General features: G+C 39.1%; 1 protein-coding gene across 1 annotated transcript in view; it reads left to right on the top strand.

Moving 5' to 3' along the window:
• The first annotated feature begins 1,531 nt into the window (after positions 1-1,531).
• The window catches only part of LOC111149401 (cell cycle associated protein 1), a 38,071-nt gene continuing 18,139 nt past the window's right edge, over positions 1,532-21,463 (top strand). Inside the window, exons 1-6 of the mRNA XM_022506426.1 lie at positions 1,532-1,710; positions 2,289-2,498; positions 15,972-16,034; positions 16,146-16,232; positions 19,875-20,113; positions 20,205-20,287. Of these exons, the coding sequence (XP_022362134.1) occupies positions 2,289-2,498; positions 15,972-16,034; positions 16,146-16,232; positions 19,875-20,113; positions 20,205-20,287 (682 nt within the window). The 5' untranslated portion in view covers positions 1,532-1,710. The remainder of the gene's footprint in view (positions 1,711-2,288; positions 2,499-15,971; positions 16,035-16,145; positions 16,233-19,874; positions 20,114-20,204; positions 20,288-21,463) is intronic.

Raw genomic sequence — 21,463 nt, 5'->3', positions numbered from 1 at the left:
CAGGGTGATCCCTTCACGCCCCTGCTTAAAATTGAAACTATGTATGCGGTGCTACCCATTTCACTTGGCAAAGGACAAAGTCCTTACCATGGCCGGGCAGGCTTCAAAACACTGTACGTCTTTTTTGTCTTTGACCTCATCTCCTACTCTCTGCTTTAGTCACTGTGGCCTGCTTGCTGTTTTTGAACCCACCGAGCACACTCCCATCTCAGATCCTGAAACTTGGGTGTTTCCTCTACCTGGAAAATTCTTCCTCCAAGATAACAGCTTGGCCTCACACCCTTCTTTGCCTCAAGTGCCAGTAAGGCTTTTGCTGACAACCTTGTTTGTTTTTTTCTTCTGTACCATTTCACTATCTGACATTTACTTTTCTTTTCCACACTTAAAACGAAATCCCACAAAGATAATTTTGTTTTGGTCACAATCCCTAGCATTAAAGAGTTCCTAACACATACTAAGGTGCTCAATAAATATTTGAACAAATAGCTAACATACTTTGCCGCTAACTGGAGTATCTTGAGCCTGGAGGCTGCAGTCGTTTTCCTAGCCTCCCTCAGGATACACTGTTGCCAGCCAGAATTACTCATTTTATTCCCTAGAGAATAGTGGGGTTTGCTACAATCCTCTTCAAAACCCTTCTTCAGAGAATTTAAATTATAAATTGGTCATTTGCTGTTGTTACACATTATGTGGCTGAGATCTCTCAAATTATGTTCCTTTAATACATTTTCTTCCAGCACTTGGCTTTATTGTCTGTTCACTGTCCACACCCATCCCGCCCCTAGTTTAATTACAGGACTGGAATAATTCTCTTGAAGAAAAAAAATTTTGTTTTGTATTCATTCAACATTTTCTTATTAAAGAGTATTAGGTAAATCTGAAACAAAAATTAAACAGTCTAATTTGTACTATTCGGGCTTATTGGATAAGTGTCATTTTAAGACAGATTATTTTTAACCCGAATCCATAGTTTTAAGATTTTTAATAAGCCACCCATCTTGCTCATTTCCAGCGCGTTCTACAGAGGACTCCTAGGTTACCTACCCGGTGATTGTTTTGTGGGGAAAGCAGCGAACTGTCTTTTTTTCAAAAGACCTTTTGGGATGTGAGAGTTTGCTTGCTCTACACACAGAAGGAATTCTAGAAGCTGGGATTGCACCACCCACCCCACGCACCCCCTACTTGCAGAAACCTTTCCCCCGCCCTTCCCCCCGCCCCGCCAGGGCTCTTTACAGGGCAGACGCCAGCTCCGATCCAGCTGCTTGACACCTATTGTCCCCGTTTGGATGTCAAGCGACTTTGCCTGAAGGACCCTAGCCTCGATTTCGCTCTAAACTCAATGCGCCGCTCCTGCAGCACCGCCGGGGCCGTCCAGACCTACGCTTAGCGGCCGACCCCCAACGACATAAGCTAGAGCCCCGCGGTAGGAGGCCCGGTGGGCCCTTCCCCGCAGGCGTTCGCGCTGGGCAGCCCGAGCGGCCGCGAAGGCCCCCTCCCGCAGCTTCTCCCGCCCCCTCCGCCCCAGAGGGCCGGCTGGCAAAGTCCCTCCCGCTCTCGGCTCTCCGCCTCACTAGCAGCGGCTCTCGGTGCTGCGGGGATAGGGCGAAGCGGCCTGCGCCCACGGAGCGCACGACACTGCCCGGAACGCACAGCCACCCTAGCCCCCTCAGCCGCCCACTCGGGATCTCCAGCGGCCTCCGCGCGCGCACGGTGAGCGCCACCCAGACCGAGGCGCTGACCGGGAAGAGGGCCGCTGCCCCGAGTGTCCTTTACCTCCGGATCGGCTGGACCTTCTCGAGGGGCTTGCTCCCTAAGTCTCCCCTACCCCCAACCCCCCCACCCCGGTTATTACCAGTGCCCTTCTCCACCCTTCTCCGCCTTTTAGCCCCGACCTCTCCTCCCTCCCTTCCCCGCCAGGTGACGAGTGCCGGCCCTCCCCGGCGGGGACCGTTGCACTGGCCGTTGGCTGCCGGCGCTGCGAGGCCCCGCCCCCGGCGCGAGCCTCTGTACCCCGGGGCGGGTAGGCCGAGCCGGCGGCCCGCGCGGGGGAGGGGCGGGGCGGGAGGCGGCGCGAGGCCGGGCCGGGCGCCCCGCTGGCGGGTCGCGCGCGCGTCCTCGGTCTCTTCCTGCCCTCGCGGCGCGCGCCGGCCCCATCCCCACCCCCACCCGCTCGCGCAGGCTCCCGCCGGCTGCGCGTTTTGTCCCGCGTCTCTCCCCGTCCGCCGCCTGACTCGCCGCTCTTGTCCTCCTTCCTCCCGCTTTTTCTTCTCTCCTCTCACGGTCTAAAGATGCCCTCGGCCACCAGCCACAGCGGAAGCGGCAGCAAGTCGTCCGGACCGCCACCCCCGTCGGGTTCCTCTGGGAGTGAGGCGGGGGCCGGGGCAGCTGCGCCGGCTTCCCAGCACCCCGCAACCGGCACCGGTGCTGTCCAGACCGAGGCCATGAAGCAGATCCTCGGGGTGATCGACAAGAAACTTCGGAACCTGGAGAAGAAAAAGGTGCCAGGAGTTGGGGGACGGGAGGGTTGGATGCCCCGACCCTGACTGCCGGGGCCTGCCTTCTGCCCTCCCTAGCACATCCCCTCCACTCACCCCCACCCCCCACGCCCGGCCTGCTCAGTCAACGGAGCTTGGAGCCCGGAAAACGGGCTCCTAGGGGAGGTGCTTGTCACCTGACCCGGACGCGGCGCCCCCCCCCCCCCCGCCCCCGCCGCCCGGGCCGCTTTATTACTCTCCTCCGGCGGCGGGCCAGGCTTTTTGGCCTTTGGGAGTGGGATGCGTGAGGGCGGGGGGCTGTCCTGTCGCCAGGCTGAACTGAGTGATGCCCCTCTCTTTCATCGAGGCCCGATTTCTTTGACAGAGGGCCAGCGGGGAGAAATGAAGGGGTCCCGGTGAGGGGACTGAGGGCCCAACCGACCGCCTCGTGGAGTTGGGGCGGCCTACGTTGTGTCGCGGTGGGGCTGGTCCGCTCCGTTACCGTATACCCGAGGCCTGTTCAGTGTCTCTTCTCCTCTCGGGAGGGGGAAGTGTGTTTAGGACCTTCATCTAGAATTGGTTCTCTGTCAGGCCCCTTTAGAGTGGGGCTTCGATTTGCTGCCCACCCCCCGCCCCCGTCTGATGGGCGCCCCCACGTTTCCTTCTTTGTTTCAATTGTCTAGGTGCCCCCTGAGCCTCACGCTCAACTTGACCCCGGGAAGATTTTCTGCAGCGGCTCTTTACCCCACCGGGACTGTAAAGAGGGATGGGAGGGAGACTGCCACGATTGAGATTCGTTGAGGGGCGTGGGTCCGGGTTAGACCGAGGGGATCGCCAGGTCTCTGGGCACATGGAGAGAGCGTCTAACATGGCGGCGGCTGCGAGGAGAGGGAAGCGCTTTACAGGAGCTGCATTGTGAGCACAAAGCGAAAGCAGAGGGGGAGGGCAGAGACCAGGCAGCCGCCCCGGCTGGCCTTCGTCGTCCCCCCCCCTCCAAAAAACAGTCGAGCCACACCCACAATTTTTTGGGTTCAAGTTGGCATTCTAGGTTGATCTTCAAGTAGGTCTTTTGTTTTATGCTCTCAGTGCAGCACAGTGTACCAACTCTGTTGAGAGCGACACGTGTGTGTGTGTGTGGGTGTGTATGTGTGTGTGTGGGTGTGTATGTATATAGAGAAAGGGTCTCGGTAGAGTGAATAATTCAACCTTCAGTAAGACGAGGTGGAAAGGAAGAAGCAAATGAGTAGAACAAAAAACAGGGTAATTACATCTGTGACTGTTCTGCAAACTTTTTGCCTTTTACCTTAAAAATAAGAACTTTGCTTGGATAACTTCCGCTTGTTTGCTTCTAGTAAAACATATTTATTATAACATTTTGAATTTTGACGAAGTCATTTAAAAATGTTTATTTAGCCACCTACCTAAGAGTGTTACTTAAGATGCTGAGACTTATTTAGCTAAAATTTGGGCCATAACAAATAACTTGAAGAAAATGGTGTAAGCCATAATTATTTTAATTGCTTGTTCTAGGACTTATTTTCTATCTCTTGGGAGTTTTTAAACATTTTTAGATTTGATACTAATCTGTCTCATTTTTCTTACTGGGAATTTTACTTGAATTTCTTAGATTTTATTTGAAATCAAGAGATGCACTGCTTGTAAATGCCTACCTTATTGGTGATATTTTATTTTGATAAACAGTGTGGTTTATTATAAATGAAAGATACTAGACTTATCAATAGCAATAAAACAAAAAGTATTTTACTTGTAAAGTAGCTACATTTAAATATGTAATGGAATTAGCCTGCCCAAGGCTAGTATCTTCTGAGTATGCCCTCTGATTTAGTTTTTGCTACTCTATTTGAACTTGAGACTTAGGTATCTTTTTAAAACATCTTACTGCAATAAACAATCCTGTCAATTTGGTTGATACCTGAGTGGCTTAATTTCCAAAATTCTTAGGAAATGCCTGTTTTCTTTTAGGATAGGAATCAAAAGGTAAATAGTAATGATGTAATACTGTAAATATAGACATTTGAATATAGATACATGTATTTTAATGACTCAAAAATAATTTTTCAAAGTTCTTAGTGTAAAGTCAGGCACTGGATTAACAGCCAGTTTAGTTGTGAGGTGACTGAGTCTAGTGCTCCAGATGCCTATGGGAGTTCAGTTTATAAGCTCTATGAGGACCTGACAGTGAAAGGTCACTCATGTGTGTGGATTTATATTACATATATATATATATCGCCTAACACCCGCCCCCCAGCCCCCCTTTATACAGGGGAAAGTAATGCAACTATTATTACAGAGATAATAGACTAGGCTAGTAAGTACTGGAAAAATTCCTTGTATGGGGGGGGAGGGGAGAGGACTACACAAAGTAACAAAAAGTATTTCATGTCTCCCCCCCCCCCCATCTTCTCAGTGTTTTGGATCAAATTACAGTTACCTGAGGTTTTCTTAATAACTCACAGAATGAGCTACCTACTTGTTAAATAGTTAAGTCTTGGCAGTACTGATGTGACTTAATTACTATCGAAATTAAGTTTTACTTTTAGAGAAACTCAAGGCATTTGGATTTTTCTCTAAACATTCAGTTTCTAATTTAAATTGTATTCTATATCTAGAGGATTTACTGTATGAAAGGATTTAACTGTGATTTCTCGGTAGTGAGTGAGCATTTCTAAAACACCTAAAATAGGATTTACTTTACAAATCAGTTTTGAACCTTTGTGGAAATCCTTGTGCAGTAAAGTAAGATGATATATATACCTGGATTTCCTTTTATTTCAGTCCACATAGCAACTTATATTTGAGCTGTATTTCAGACTTGACTTATTCATAAGTCTTCTGGACAGAATCTCTTTTTTTAATGGATTCTAAAATCAAGTATCCTGACCAAAATTAATACCAGATATGTAGTGTTACTTACTTTAAGAGTTGGAGAATTGCAATAATATTGTATTTCATATAAAATATAGAGTTATTCATTAATTTTCTAGTAAGTTGAGCCATGAGAGGAAAGCTAAGCATCTGTTCAGTGAGAATGCATGCTTAACATTAATGAAATATGATCCTTTTATGTAATGCAACTAAATGGCCTGGTAGTTTTTGAAATTTGGGCTTATAGAGACTATGTGTGTATTTAGCAAAGAGAAGAAATGGAGCTGTAATCAAAAGAATGAAGTGCAAAACTTCATTTACAGATCTTTGAACTTTTATAAGTAATAATCAATTGACTGATTGCCTAGTCAGTTTGTTGGTATAGAATTGGGTTCTAGGCTATGCAAGATGGTACTTTGAAACCAAGCCTTAATTTTAATTGAACAGAGAGCTCATTTATATGGTAAGATGCAATCAGTTTAATGTAGAATAAAGGATGTGTTGATAGATGACATTTTAAAATTTTATGCTTTTTGGAAATATAAAAGGTTTAGACACTAGTGATTTTAGTAGGTGAGAGATTAACCAAGTGTTCTATTGCAAGACAGCTTGACACCTTTTAACCAATATGTGACCATAAGTGATAGCCAAAGTGTACTTACTGTTTTACATACTACTCCCTAAAGTCCTTTTGCTCTTTATATCTTTTCAGTAAATATACTGAAAAAGGATGCTGTCATTGTTAGAGAAAACATTTCTTTGCAGAGCACTGCAGTGTGCCTCTACTTAGAATATTCAGTGCAGCTGTTGTACAGAATTTCTGTTAAGTATTTTGAAATAAAAATATTCTTAACTATTTTGTAAGTAAAATCTTTCTTGGGGCTAACATCTAAAGTTTTTCTTGACAGAGTTAAAAATCTCTGATGTATTCGCTTCTCCCATTGGTTGCATGAAGTAATTCTCTGCAATGCAGAGGGCAAGATTACTTTGTTTTGCATTCACCTTGTTAACAGGGGAAAAAAAAGCATTTGTAATCCTTTATTTGTTTCTCTCTGCCTTCCTGGGTGTGTGTGTGTGTGTGTGTGTGTGTGTGTGTGTGTGTGTGTGTGTAAGAGAGAGGGAGAGAGAGAAGTATTAAAAATTTGAATTTAAAAAGGAAAAGATGTTAATTTCCTCATGTGATAATACAGGTATCTTTTTCTTGCATGAGTAGAATTCCAAGTATTGTAATGAGGATGAATTGGTTTAACCTGAGCATGTTATTTTACTCTAGGTAATTCCCATGTGGCAAATATTTCTGTCCAAATACATTTTGTGTGACTTAGAGATTAAACATACAATTTGTCATTTTATGTATTTAATATTTAGTTTACGTTTAGGAAGATTAGTACGGTTTCATCTTTAAAAATTACTTTCAGATATTAAAATTATAACAACTTGGTGTTAATTTTATTACTATATTGTTGATGGAATCTAAGATATAACTCCTTAAAGTAATTTTAGGATTTGGTCGAATTCATTTTACGGAAATGTAAATTGAGAAGCTCAGGTAAAATGACCCAGTTTGGAATGAGTGAATTCCAAGGTCTCTTGTATTATGAGGGTAATTAGAATTTGTAATGCTCTGCAACATAAGTAATTTTTCATATTTAAGCTGATCCTTTAGAACCAAGTGAGGCTTTTTACATTAAATCTTAGAGTTCCTCTGTTTTAAAAAGCTGTGAAAGCAAAAGGACAAAGCTTTTTTATATCTTCATTGTTAAACCTTTATTAATACCTTGTTAAATTTGTGTTTGTAGGCTGTTCAGATAAATGGTATAGGTAAAGTCCCATTGTATCAGGTATCATTGGAACATCTGTATTGTTGTAATGGAATGAATTTTTAAAGTCTAAATTCTGAAGTGTCTATGCATAGTTAAGCCCAGAACCCGCATTTGCCCCTCTGGACTCAGGCTTGATATGATTGTAGACCAGATAATTTGGGGAAAGCATTACCAGTGGAAGGAAGTAGGAGGTGTGTCATCCTTTCCATCTTAATTCTTATATTTCAAGCTTCTGCGTATCTTTTAGTAATAGGTCCCTTTTTCTGGGGGCAATGAATTGTATGTAGCACTAGAGAAGGATGAGAGGAGTAGCAGAAGAGACAGCCAAAGTTGGAATTGTAAATTGCTTGGCTTCTGTTCTTTATTTCTCGCACTATCTACACTGGTGCTTTTGTTGGATAGAGTATGAGTGTAAAAACATACATGAAAGAGACTATAGGGCAGAGTTCAGAATTCATATTTCCTTAGGAAAAGGAAAGGTATGCTTCTTGGCCATGTTCAGCTAAAGTAGTCTGTTTCCTTTAATGTCCTGTACTGTCTGTATCTGTATACTTCCTTGACATTTTGATATTGTCTTATGTTCTTACCTTTTGTGTTTTTCTGAATCGGTGGTTAAGCTCCTCTGGGGAAGAGACTATGATTGATACTACAGTGTGCCTTATGCATGGGAAATGCTAAATAAATACTTGTTAGTTTGACTAACTCATTAAATAGAAATATTTGTAGCTTCATCAACAAAATCCTGTTCAGATGGATTAATCTATGAGGGAAAAAATGTTTTTTGTACAGAGTTATTTACTGCAGTGTTTTATTGAAACGGATTTTTTCCTGAAGAATTTTCTTCTCTTTTGATTCATTTTTTAAGTCAGTAGCATAGATGGGTAGGCAGTTACAGCACATTTTAAAATCTTGGTACTATAAGCATGATTTGTAAATAGTCTTAGGAAGAAGGACATAGATGAATCTTGGTATTTGAACCATTGTAAATTTTTAGAAATTTCATTGCATTTCCCTTAATATTGTTAATCTAGACATAGAAGTAACTGAAATACACTCTTAAATCATTGAAAAAAACCCTTATGGTCTCCATTTTATTTTATTTTATTATTCTTATTTTTAAAGATTTTATTTATTTATTTGACAGAGAGGGATCACAAGTAGGCAGAGAGGTAGGCAGAGAGAGAAGAGAGGAGGAAACAGGCTCCCCGCTGAGCAGAGAGCCCGATGTGAGGCTCCATCCCAGGACCCCGGGATCATGACCTGAGCTGAAGGCAGAGGCTTAACCCACTGAGCCACCCAGGTGCCCCTTGGTCTCCATTTTAAATGAATTACAGTTCCCATCTTTTTATATAACTCTCAGCAGTGTGTATAAAATCATTCATTTGTACTGACTCATCCTAATGAGTAGTTTGGTTAAAACAACTAATAATTCAAAAGATATTAAGATTATCAATAATCATTTGTTTTTCATATGCACAAGCTTTAGACTTCTTAAGAATATAATTCAAAGTAGGTGATGCTGGAACTCTTCAACATTATACTAGGGTCAGCTGCTTCCATTCATTCAGACTTAACTGCATAATTACAGCCATGGACAAGGAATAAGGATTTTTATAGGACTACTTTTTACCTTTTTTTTCCTTTTCAGTGGGACTGAAAGCCTTACCAAATTAAACTCCTGGTTACTTATTTGCTTGAAAAACTGTCTTACAGTGGGATCTTAGATAACATCTAGTTTAGCATTCTCTTACTCTCAGGGTTGAAGAAATCCTGAATTCTTGACAAGTACTCAGTTTCGGTGTTAATCAGTCTTGTAGGGCCTCGTAAAATGGTCATTTCTCAGTCTGTTTCATTTTTGGACAACACTTTAAGGTCTTGATGTTAGAGTCACCTCTCAACCCACCCTTCCCGTATTTCTGGAACAGCTCAGAATTCTGCTACATGAGAAGACTTCCAGCATTTGAAGAGCTGTTACGGATCACCTATGGATTGCAGTATATGTTCTCTCTACCCTTCTTTTTACAGTTGGGAACCTGTTTCTTAATCTCTTTCTGTTTCCTGTGAGTTTTACTAGTAACTAATTGTTGGTTGAATTGGTGGAGGGTGAGCAGGAGGCACTCAGCTGCCCACCATTACGTGGGCAAAGTCAGAATTGTTATTTCTAGGTGAAGAACAGGGAATGTAGGGATTGGAGGCTTGAAATAGGATATAGAAACGCCACTGATGATTCTAGAAAGTGAGAAGAAAAGAAATCCTTGTCTTTTGGTTTTGCATTTGTCTTTCTGTAGGTTTTCAATACTGTAGAAGGGATTTATTTGGCCTGGAGACACAAAATAATTTATAGATAGGTGCTCTTACTATTTTTGTTATTTTAGGCTTCGTTTTTAACTTTTCTGTTTAAGTTTGGAGATTGCTTTGAGAACAGAGGTTACATAGTTTCCTGGATAGCCAAGCTAGTTTGTTTTCAGATGTTGTCCCCTTCTAATCTTTCTTGTGTGACTATTTATAATTGTCCAGTTAAAGAATTTTTGTTTTTTTGGAGTCTTTTCTTTCTTTCTAATTATGTAATTTTAAAATGTTTTCTTCATTTATAGAATTTGTTGGATAGAAGAGGAAGGAAGGAAAGTTCAGGATAGCTATTTTGGATATTTATCTTCTGGTACCCACATAGCACTGTCCTGAAATTTTTAAAAAATCATTTCAGTAAAGTAACTTTTGTGGTCATGAAAAAAATCTTAGGGAAGAACAGAAGATCTAGTTGTATTGTGATTCAATAGTATAATAGTACTCTGGAGAAACGAAGGGAGGAAAATAGCAGGGCAAAAATGAGATGTAGCAATGGCTAGAATCCAGAGTGACATAAAGGAGGAACATAATGAGGCACAAATGATTTTTCTGAGATGGATGACTTTAGGCAAGTTATTAACTGCCCTGTCTTTCAGGTTCTAGTTACGTGAAATATGATTGGTAATATCCCTTGCTGATAGGGTTAGCTGCCTGATACTTTAAATTTGAATGTCTGTCGCATAGTGAATACTGTCAACTATTAAAAGCAACAAACAGGAGATAGGGTGGGACTGGTCAGCACTTCTTGGAGTAATTATTTCTTAGGACCATGGTGGTTTTTTTTTTCTTTTTTTCTTTCTTTCTTTCTTTTTTTTTTTTTTTTTTGGAGCGTACACAAATAAGCAGCTGGAGGGGCAGAGAGAGAAGGAGAGGCAGAATCCACACCCAGAAGGGAGCTTGATGTGGGGCTTGATCCTAGGACCCTGGGATCATGACCTGAGCTGAAAGTAGGCACTGACCTGACCAAGCCACCTAGGTACCCCCACATAGTGCCTTTTGACATTTATGAGGTAATAGTCACATCTCTATCCTATGGTTCCCCTTTAAAGACTGGATAATCTGTGAAATGGCTATATTTTTATCTTGCTCATATGTGGTGCTATAAATGAATGTTTAATACTCTCAGAATGTTCATTAGTTTGAAAAGGAACCCTAAATTGAATTTCAAGATAGGTATTTCAAGATAGAATTTAAGAGGTCAGGTTTTTGCTACCAGTATTGTGATAGACTTCTGATAAAGATATCTTTTTATGCTAGGAAAACAGCTCTATTTTCCAGAAAAAATACTTAATATTCATTTTATGTGGATGCTATGAGTAATTGACCAGTTTGTTAGTTCTAGGTGTTAGGTAGCCATGTTCTAGCTTAGGGAAGAAAAAAGCTCTGTTTGGAGCTGTCTGGAGCCCTTTGCTCCTGTACTTGCCCCTTTACATTCATTGGAGTTAATGTTGGATCAGTCATTGTGAAAAGCAAGTTATTTGCTTATTGATACAGTTCATATTGCAAATTTAACCCCAAATGAAGAGTTTTTCTACTTGGACTTTAAGCCATTTGAATGGGATGTGACAATAGGCACGAAGCCAGTTATGATAGTGCCATTCGTCTTTGAGTTATCGGCTCTTGGGACTAGAGCAGGTACCATGTCTTTTTTTTTTTTTTTTTTTTTTTTTAATTTCTGAAAGCTGTTTAGGAGTGAGCTGGGATTGCAAGCCACCCTCATTTTGAAAGGCAGAAAATTAGACCAATTGATTGTCCTAAGAGGCTTTCTGTTGCTAGTGTGAAATTTGGCACTCATCAGTAAGTTTAATTATAAAGCACTCTGAACTTCTGGACAGTGCACAGTTTAGTAAAAGTACCGTGAATGGAAGATGGTAACTCTTCAGTGTTCAGATCATAAATGGGTCTTATGTAAATGGCTAGGTTAAACAGATTCATAAACTGGTTTAGAAAACCACCATTCAACAAATTTTCTGAATTTGTTTAAAACTAAACCTTTAAGTCACCAAATTGAGGCTGCCATATAATGATTTTTATGGTCACAATTTGTATTAGATGTTTGATTCAAAATAATTTATTTCTGTCTTCTACTGGGTTATTACAAGGGAATTACAATATATTTGATCAAGGTGACTGTTTCTCAAACTTAAGCACATGTTAGAATCATCCAGAGGGCTTGATAAAACACAGATTATGGGGTCCCATCCCCAGATGCATCTGGGGTGGTGCCTGAGAACTTACATTTTTTTTTCTTTTTAAGACTTAATTTTTTTTTAAGTGATCTCTATACCCAATGGGGTTTGAACTCACAACCCTAAGATCCAGAGTTGCATCTCCACCAACTGAGCCAGGCCATCCAGGCACCTTGAGAATTTACATTTATAACAAGTTCCTAAAGGATGCAGATGTATTGCTGGTTTGGAGACCACACTTTGGAAATCACTGGCTTGTAGATCAACACAGGGTCTCTGCTATGTACAGATCTAGTTATATGTAATGGGCAACAGAGGTCCTCCCTTATTAGTTCAAATTCCATGGTGATAAAAGACTTACATACCCAAGCAGCCAGGAGATCCTGTATTATACTGATAAAAACAAAAACTAGTGTCCTTTAATGTAGAGCAGTTTTTAATTGTCCCTGCAGTCTTATTAGTAAGTTTGAGTTTCCTCAAATGAGGGCTATTTATTAGGAACTTTGACCAGACTTAGCATCTTGCTTTTTTGAAGATTGGGCCAGGATAAGGGGATAGGGTATTTATAACAGTAGTATAGCAAGTGTTAATGGCTGTAGAGGAACAAATGTGAAGCTTTAATGAAACTTTTGTTTTATTATGGTTAGAAAAATGTTTTAGATAAGACCCATAGTTTCCATTCATGTAATTAATGACATTTTTGGATTGCATCACTAAAGCTGCCTTAATTCACCTCACCAGGTATAAGGAAGTGTGGTCAGCTTTTGAAAATCCCCTGTTAAAGAGCCTTGAGATTGTTCAATTATATCATGATTTTTTAACATGTTTCTTCTGTTACAGTAAACTGTCATTTCTTGTGTCAGTGGCAGCCCTCCCTTTAAAAATCATGGCTCTTAAATTATTATAGATTGAAATATTTGAAACCTGTTATAGCAGTATAAAAAGCAGAAGAAATAGATGTATGATTTTTAATGAAAAAAATCTTTGTTTTGGCTGCAAAGTCTTTGCATAGTTTTTGGTGATGGTAATTCAATGAAGATAAGTACTGTGAAGCTGAGTTTCACGTAGCAGCTGCTTTCCCTTTCTTTTGAGTTCCCTTTCACCGTTTTTCCAGTTACTCCTGTGTGATAGATTACTCCAAAACTTACTCCATTTTCTGATGCACAGAGACTCTGCCTCTCGGATTCAGACAGGCACACAGTGGAGTTGGTATCTCTGCTCTGTGATTCCTGGGGCCCCAGGCGGGAAGACTAAGGCTTGTTCACTCACATGTCTGATCCCTGGGTTAGAATGATTCTAATACTAGTATTGCTAATCTTATATAAGGCCTCTTCATTGGCTTGGCTTCCTCATAGCATGGCAACCTCAGGGTTACTGGACTTCTTACAGGATATCTTGGGGCTCCAAACACGAGTGTTTTTAGTGACTAGCAAACAGAACAGAGATAACATTGCTTTTATGATATAGCCTTGGAAGTTTACAGGATTGCTTCCATGTGGTCTGTTGGTAGAAGCCCACTGAATACAATTACAGGGGAATTGGACTAGTTCTGCATGGGGCAGTGTCAAGGTCACATGGTAGAAGAGTACATAGAACTGCAAATGTAGCCGTCTTTGGAAAATGTAATCTGCCATAGAAATTTGGGATGGATGAATACTAAATTTGTTACTGTGTAGAAAATTGGGGGTTTTTCTGCTTTAGGATATCTTGTCTTGGTATAGGACGATATAGATTCCTATTCAAGGATTATTATAGTTAAAGTCCTGGCAGTATCCTGAAATCTGTCATTCTTACTATCTTCTATAGTATGAAATTTCAATTTTTTATTATACAAACTGTTCATCGCAAATTATCTTAAGTGTACAAAACAAATCAAAGGAAACAAGTTCCACCTATAATTCTACCACTCAGGTACCATTCTTAATAAAAAAACTTGTCATATATATTTATATATGTACATGTTTTAGGATTTGATTTGACATCCATTTTAATTGGCATATATGTTTTAAGTTCTTAAGACATTAAATGATAAAGCTAAACCAGGTATGTAAAACTGTACCTTATGAGGGGTATATAGTATACTCAACTTTATTACTTTAGATTTAGCAACAGCTTCTTTGAAAAATGTATAAAAAGGGAGGATAATAAATGCCAGGTATAAATTAATAGTAGTTTTTCTTTTGCCTAATAGTTAATTCAGAATTTTTACTGTAGTAGCATTACATTTCGGGCTCTCTTTCCATTCTTATATCTTCTATTATCTACATATTTCTAAACAGGAATCCTTACTATAATATAATATTATTATACCCTAAGTCATCACTATTAAAAGTAAATCTTGTTTGGTTTGTTATTTCTTTTAAAAGAAAAGTAGCCTACTCTTTTAAAAAAGAAGTGAACTGTCTTCATCCTCAAAGAGTGTTCAAAGGCAGTTGAGCATATCTTTTGTACCTGGAATTAGGCCTGCTGTCATTTTTCAGCAGTCAACCTTAGACAAATTTTATACCTTTCCAGCTGAAGGTTATTTTGTGAAATAATCCACCTAAGAATACAATTGGATACTTTCAACAGCCTTTAATGTTTTAATGTTTATCTTGGTTTTATTTATCTCCAAGATAACTAAGGGATTGTTACACTTCTTTTTTTTTTTTTTGGAGGTTTTATTTATTTATTTGAGAGAGAGCGAGAATAAGCAGGAGAGGGGCAGGGCGTGATACCAGGACCTTGGTCTCATGATCTGAGCCAGTGGCAGATGCTTAACCAACTGTGAGCCATCCAGGCATCCTGTTAGGCTTTTTATTTTAGGGTGGAATGGTTATGCAAGTTGACTGTTTCTGGTATAAGGAAAATGGATCATTTGACCTAAAACTAATTAGTATTGTTTTTAAATTTATTTGAATGCATTTTATTAGATTTTGTATTTTGTTTCATGGTTAGTTTTATTTTTGCTAAGGGTAAGGAACAATATATGTTCATAATTTATTGTGATTATATTAATTAAAAATATTTTTCCCCCTTGGGGTCTCTGGGTTGCTTAGTTAAGTGTCCAACTCTTGATTTCAGCTCAAGTAATAATCTCAGGGTTGTGAGATTGAGCCCCAATGTCAGGTGTAGCGCTGGGTGGGGAGTCTGCTTAAGATTTTCCCTCTCTCTTCTTCTGCCCCTCCCCCCCTTAAAAAATTTCTCCCCCTTAATTTAGGTTTCTGTTTACTCCCTCTCCTGACCTTTAAAACAATAACTTAATTCTTGACTTTTGCATTACCTGGATATCTTTTCTTTGGGGTCTTATCAAATAGTAGTAGTCTGGGAAACTGCCACAGTTTTTATTTTAGTGAAAATAAAGATGACTTAAACCAGAGGTTAATTTTCTGTTCCTACTTTCACACATTTAATTCCGTATGTGAGAAAATAAAGCAAAGTCTTTGACTGGCACACTATCCAAAGGGGATGGAATAACTGAAATATCATGTTACTCAAAAGGAATGGATGAAGCACATCAAAGATAATAAGTACTTGGGTCTAATCAGGAAAAATACACTCTTTTTCTATGACTTAGTCACAGGATTTCTTTCTTTCTTTTTTTTTTTTTTTTTTAAGTCACATGAATTCTTTTCAAGGGGAAAGAGAGAGACAAGAATTCAACACTATAAAATGTCTATGTCTGTATGCTCCTGTATAAGTAGGATTGTAACCAAATTGTATCCCTCCCTCATGTGGGTAGGAACCATTTATGCAGGCCATCTGATGCATATCTTTTTTTGAGAAACCTAAAGAATAAGCATTGCTGTGTCATATCATTGGCTTATAGTACAAAATTTGGTATCATTCAGCAGGCTGGAGTACCTACGTTCATTTTTTTAGCTTACTGTTTATTAAATAACTTACTTTATGCACTAACTTACACTGAAATTAACTAGGGGTGCCTGAGTAGCTCAGTGGGTTAAGCCTCTGCCTTCGGCTCAGGTCATGATCTCAGGTTCCTGGGATCGAGCCCTGTATTGGACTCTCTGCTCAGCGGGAAGCCTGTTTCCCCTTCTCTCTACTTGCCTCTCTGCCTACTTGTGATCTCTCTCTGTGTCAAATAAATAAATGAAATCTTAAAAAAAACCCACCCTGAAATTAACTTAAAAGCATCTTTAGGGCAAAATTTGAGACAAACTTAGAGGATGATATGGGTTTGTATTTCAGCATGGTTAGGCTGGTATGTACTTTAATGTGGGGCATAATTTTTTTTTTTTTTTCTTTTAACATAGGGCAAGCTTGATGATTACCAGGAACGAATGAACAAAGGGGAAAGGCTTAATCAAGATCAGCTGGTAAAGATGCTACATTTTATTAAGGATTGTATGTTTGCTATTTTTAATAAGAAAATTAATTTGTGTTTCTTTGTGTTTTAGTAAAATTGGGTTTTGTCTTTGTTATTTTAGGATGCCGTATCTAAGTACCAGGAAGTCACAAATAACTTGGAATTTGCAAAAGAATTACAGAGGAGTTTCATGGCATTAAGTCAAGATGTAAGTAAAAGACTATATATGTGTTTATGAAATATTAAAAGTAAGGTAGAACATTTTTTTGTTTCTTTGGGTTTTAGTCCTTGTATTATTGTTGATAAGCTCTCTGCGAGTTGAGAGGATTGTATTCAGTTATACCTAAGATGCTTTCCAGTTCTGTAAAGTTTAATGTAATACCTGAAAGATGCCTGAGAACCAAGGTTTCAGATATGACAAATTTAATATAGTAGTTACCCAAAAGATTTCATTGTTAAAAAAAATTAGCTTATTTATATACACACATGCATTTATTTTCTGTATATTCCTTGTATGTATGCACATTTATTTTTCATATATTCCTTGATGCCTAATGACCATCTTACAATCCTGTTAACTATCAGAAAATAGAGTCTTGTTTTTATATTTGGTAATCACTGTCTCCATTAGGGATCTTAAAGAATGTGGCAGACTGGGATACATTCCTCTTGTATCAATTTGTGATCCACCAAAGTGGTGTGTTTTTCCCAACATCTTTGGATGTGATAGAAATCTTTGGGAACAGGACAAAAATTATATACAAGCAAAGTCAAATAATTTGTTGAAAGTTGAGACCAGAAAATTCCTATCCTGAATTGGTGTTAGCTTATTTGGAGAGGGGTTAACAGCATTAAATACAAAGTTGCCTCTGATTTTGTAAAATGAATAAACAAAACAATTTGTTATGTGAGGAGAGACATTGCAGTACAGAGATTAAAAATTCTGATTCTGGGGACGCCTGGGTGGCTCAGTTGGTTAAGCAGCTGCCTTTGGCTCAGGTCATGATCCCAGCGTCCTGGGATCGAGTCCCACATCGGGCTCCTTGCTCATCGGGGAGCCTGCTTCTTCCTCTTCCTCTGCCTCTGCCTGCCATTCTGTCTGCCTGTGCTTGCTCTCTCTCTCTCTCTCTCTCTGACAAATAAATAAATAAAATCTTTAAAAAAAAAAAAAAAAACAACTCTGATTCTGGAACCAGTCTGTTTTGAATCCTGATTCTGCCACTTTTACTTAGTAGTTGTAGGACTCTGAGTTACTGTTAATTTTTAGTTACTTGTCTGTCCCTATAACATTCAGGGTTTTCCAGAGAAATAGGACCAGGAGTATCAGAAGAGAAGCAGGGAGAGGCTGTCACACTACTTCAGTTTTCTGATCTGTAAAGTGGCGATAATAATGGCCCCTGCCTCCTCACAGAGTTGTGCTTGGAACAGCATTTGACTTACGGCTAATATATTTCAGGCACTTAATATCATTATTACTTATTAAATTTGATTAAATGTGGAAAATATTAATGATATCCCTCCAAATGGAATAAAGGAAGCTTAATTTACACCAAAATAGGGAATTGTTCCACTTCACCTAGGTCAGACCCTTAGGCTTGATGAATCCTGGCCAATTTGTTTTTCTGATTTCTTTAAAAAAATATGGATCATAGAAGTAGGATTGCTATACAGTTTAATAATACAGTCAATTTCTCAGGCTACTAACACTGTATAAGTGAAAATACTTGCATTCTCCTTTGCTTTTGATTTAACACTGATGTTTGCAGGAACTTTTTTCACCAGGCATTTAAATTCATTTGCAGTCTTTATTGAACTCTGATCCTTTATTGCACCTTCCCACAGTTAAACACCTGTTTTGTTTTGCATTCAAGAGTTCTTGGGGCACCTGGATGGCTCTGTTGTTTAAGCATCTGCCTTTGGCTTGGTGATCCCAGAGTCCTGGGATCGAATCCCAAGTCCAGTTCCTTGCTCTGCAGGGAGCCTGCTTCTCCCTCTCCCCCCTGCTCATGCTCTCTCACTCACTCGCTCTCTCAAATTAAAAAAAAAAAAAAAAAGAATTCTTTAATGCTGCTCCAGCCTACCTTTTTCAGTTTTCATATTCTTTACTTGAACTCACTTTATCCAAAGTGGCATTCTTTATCTTATTTCTTTTGCTTTCTTGCCTTATTTCACATTCCTGCCCCTCCTCCTGTATTTCCGGCCCCTGGCTACTAGCTGCCTCTCTGTCCTAAAATTGCACACACACAAACACACCCAGCCTCGGCTCCCCAGTAAGATGGAAGGCTTATCTATCTTAGGAGTAGATGTCACTTTCTCCTTGAAAGCTTTCTGTACTGCCCTAGCTTAGATTTCATCTCTATGTTCACATGCTACTTACTGCTAAATATCATTTAATCTGCTACCCTCTCTGCTGCCATCCTAAATTGGTCTTATTGTAGACTGCATTGTTCTCCTAGGTCTCTCTTTCCATATCTCCCTTTGCTATTCATTTCGTATGCTTTTATTTGGTTTTCTCTTTCAGTTTATCCTAGTGAGGCTTGAGAAAGGGGGAAAGGGGGAAAGGTAGGAAGTAAAATACTTTTTAGGACTCTTGAAAAGAGTGACCTTTTTTTTTTAAAGTCTGACCTTTGACCCCAGGTTGGCACTATGCATGAGAAAAAAGACCTACTGGGTCTCCCTTTATCTTCCCAGGAAAATAAAAGACTAGCAGAAGGAAAAGAATAGTGGGGGAAAAAATATGTGTACTTAGTATATATCTCTGTTTTTCTGCCACCCTCTTTTTGTCTGCCAGCATACCCTTATTCATAAAAACAAGTTTCTTTTTCTTTTGTTAATTTGTTACTGTTTTTAAGTAAGTTCCACATCCAACATGGGGCTTGAACTCATGACGTTGGAGATCAAGAGTTGCATGCTTTACTGACTGAGCCAGCCAGGTACTCCACAGTCACTATTTTTTTTTAAAATATTTTTATTTATTTTATTTTATTTGTTTTTTAAGATTTTATTTATTTATTTGACAGAGAGAGATCACAAGTAGGTAGAGAGGCAGGCAGAGAGGGAGGGGGAAGCAGGCTCTCTGCTAAGCAGAGACCCCGATGCGGGGCTTGATCCCAGGACCCTGAGATCATGACCTGAGCCGAAGGCAGAGGCTTAACCCACTGAGCCACCCAGGCGCCCATAGTCACAATTTTCAATATTTTGGGATAATACAATACTAATGTGGATAGTTGGGGATGAGGAAGGCAATGGTGGGTTGTGGCATCCCACAACCCAGTCATCCCTGTGAGTCGATAGTAAATATTTAAAATGAAAAAATTTGGACCATTTTTCCATAGAAGAGATGGATATAGGTAAGATTTTTTATTATTGCTATGTTTGGGTTTCTTTTTTAATTGACTCAGGGCTTAATTAGAAATTTTAGTTTTTATGCTTTTTATTATGAAAAATGGCAGAACTAAAGAAAGGGATATAATGAACACCCCTATATCCACACTCAGCTTCTATGATTTTCATCTCATGGCAGTCCTGTTTCATACATACCCACAACTACTCCCTTGTTCGCTATCAGCTAGGTTATTTTGAAGCAAATCCCAAATACATCCTTTACTGGTAACATTTCAGTAGTATAATAATTATAGGGAGGGGAGGATGTGTTCTAAGTTTCTAACAACTGTTTAAAACAGATAATGTATTAAATATTCTTACTTGTAATTTGGGAATCATCATTTTGTGTGTCAGGGTTACATACTCAATGAGTAGGTCTTATTTTTATTGGACCTGAAATTGGTTGAACTGTATTAGGAATTTTGTGAAATTAATTTCAGTGTCTTATGCTTAACTTTTAATGCAGATTCAGAAAACAATAAAGAAGACAGCGCGTCGGGAGCAGCTTATGAGAGAAGAAGCAGAACAAAAACGTTTAAAAACTGTACTTGAGCTCCAGTATGTTTTGGACAAATTGGGAGATGATGAGGTGAGAACTGACCTGAAGCAAGGTTTGAATGGAGTGCCAATATTGTCTGAAGAGGAATTGTCATTGTTGGATGAATTCTACAAATTAGCAGACCCTGAACGGGACATGAGCTTAAGGTATAGCTATTTGATAGTAGAAACTTCTAAATGTTGACTTGACAACTAAAATGTGATTGATTAATTTTTAAATTACTATTATTATTATAAGGTTGAATGAGCAGTATGAACATGCTTCCATTCACCTATGGGACTTGCTGGAAGGAAAGGAAAAATCTGTATGTGGAACAACCTGTGAGTATTACCATAATTTTTTATTTTGTAACTAAGAATCTTTAAAAATTAGTTTTCTGTTTAAAAGTAATGTTAATTGAAGAAATTTCAGAACTGTGTAAATAACATTCATCTGCTGTTTACTTTTGGTTTATTGGTTTGTTTCCTTTTTTTTTTTCTTTTGTGCTGTGTATGTGTGTGTATAAGTCACAAACACCAATCATAAATCGGTAGAGATGGGAATCCTCACTTACCATGGTTTTGTGTATAACTTACTCTGCTTGAAGTTGGACAGATTAACACCAAATAAACTTTTCAGAGTTGTTGGTATTAGATAGGGACTGGTTTTTTCCCTTGTTGGTGAAATTTTATGAAGAATATTTTCTATACCTCATACATTTTACTCATGATCCTTGCTTTCTTTTTTTCTTAGTTATTTTTTAGACTTCTGCTAATTTGAGGATGTTATTTTCTTTGTATTTTTTTTAAAACCTTAATCTCAAATGAACGGTGCATATTCATTTTAAAGAAAATAAAGGGACATTTAAGTTTCACTACCAGAGTGCCTGGGTGACTCAGTGGGTTAAGCCTCTGCCTTTGGCTCAGGTCATGATCTCAGCGTCCTGGGATGGAGCCCCTCATCTCCGCTCAGCAGGGAGCCTGCTTCCCTCCGTGCCCCCCAGCCTGCCTCTCTGCCTGCTTGTGATCTCTGTCAAATAAATAAAATCTTTAGGGAAAAAAAAAAAGTTTCACTACCTCAGTAAATTAGGAATTTTAGGTTTATTTCCTTAGTAAATAAGGGAATAGGTTCTTATCTTTGCTATTTATTAAGTTGATTTAGGGAAGTAGATTTTGAACATATTAAGATGAATGTATCTGTGTTTATACCTTATTTTTAGCTGTTTGGTGGAAAATTGGATAAAAAGCTTTAATTGGCAAAACTGTATGATGTAATTTGGAGTGTATTTTCTTTAAGGAAATAGGTAAATCAGATATGGGAACCAACCTTTTTGTATCTTTTCATGTGAGAAATAATTTTCTTGGTTTGTTAACTTGCATTATTTACTATATTTCTTCATTAAAAAAATCATATTTGCTTCTTAATTTTAGATCTGCATCAAATATGTACTGAATTTATCATTTGAAGTTCGAATAGAAAGAAATCTACATGTGTGTATAAACTTGTTAGCTTAAAAA

This window comes from Enhydra lutris, unplaced genomic scaffold (assembly GCF_002288905.1).
Source record: "Enhydra lutris kenyoni isolate GAN:26980312 unplaced genomic scaffold, ASM228890v2 scaffoldscaffold22, whole genome shotgun sequence".
Taxonomy (NCBI): domain Eukaryota; kingdom Metazoa; phylum Chordata; class Mammalia; order Carnivora; family Mustelidae; genus Enhydra; species Enhydra lutris.
Note: the sequence above shows the minus strand (reverse complement) of the source record. Positions and strands in the feature narration are given on the sequence as shown.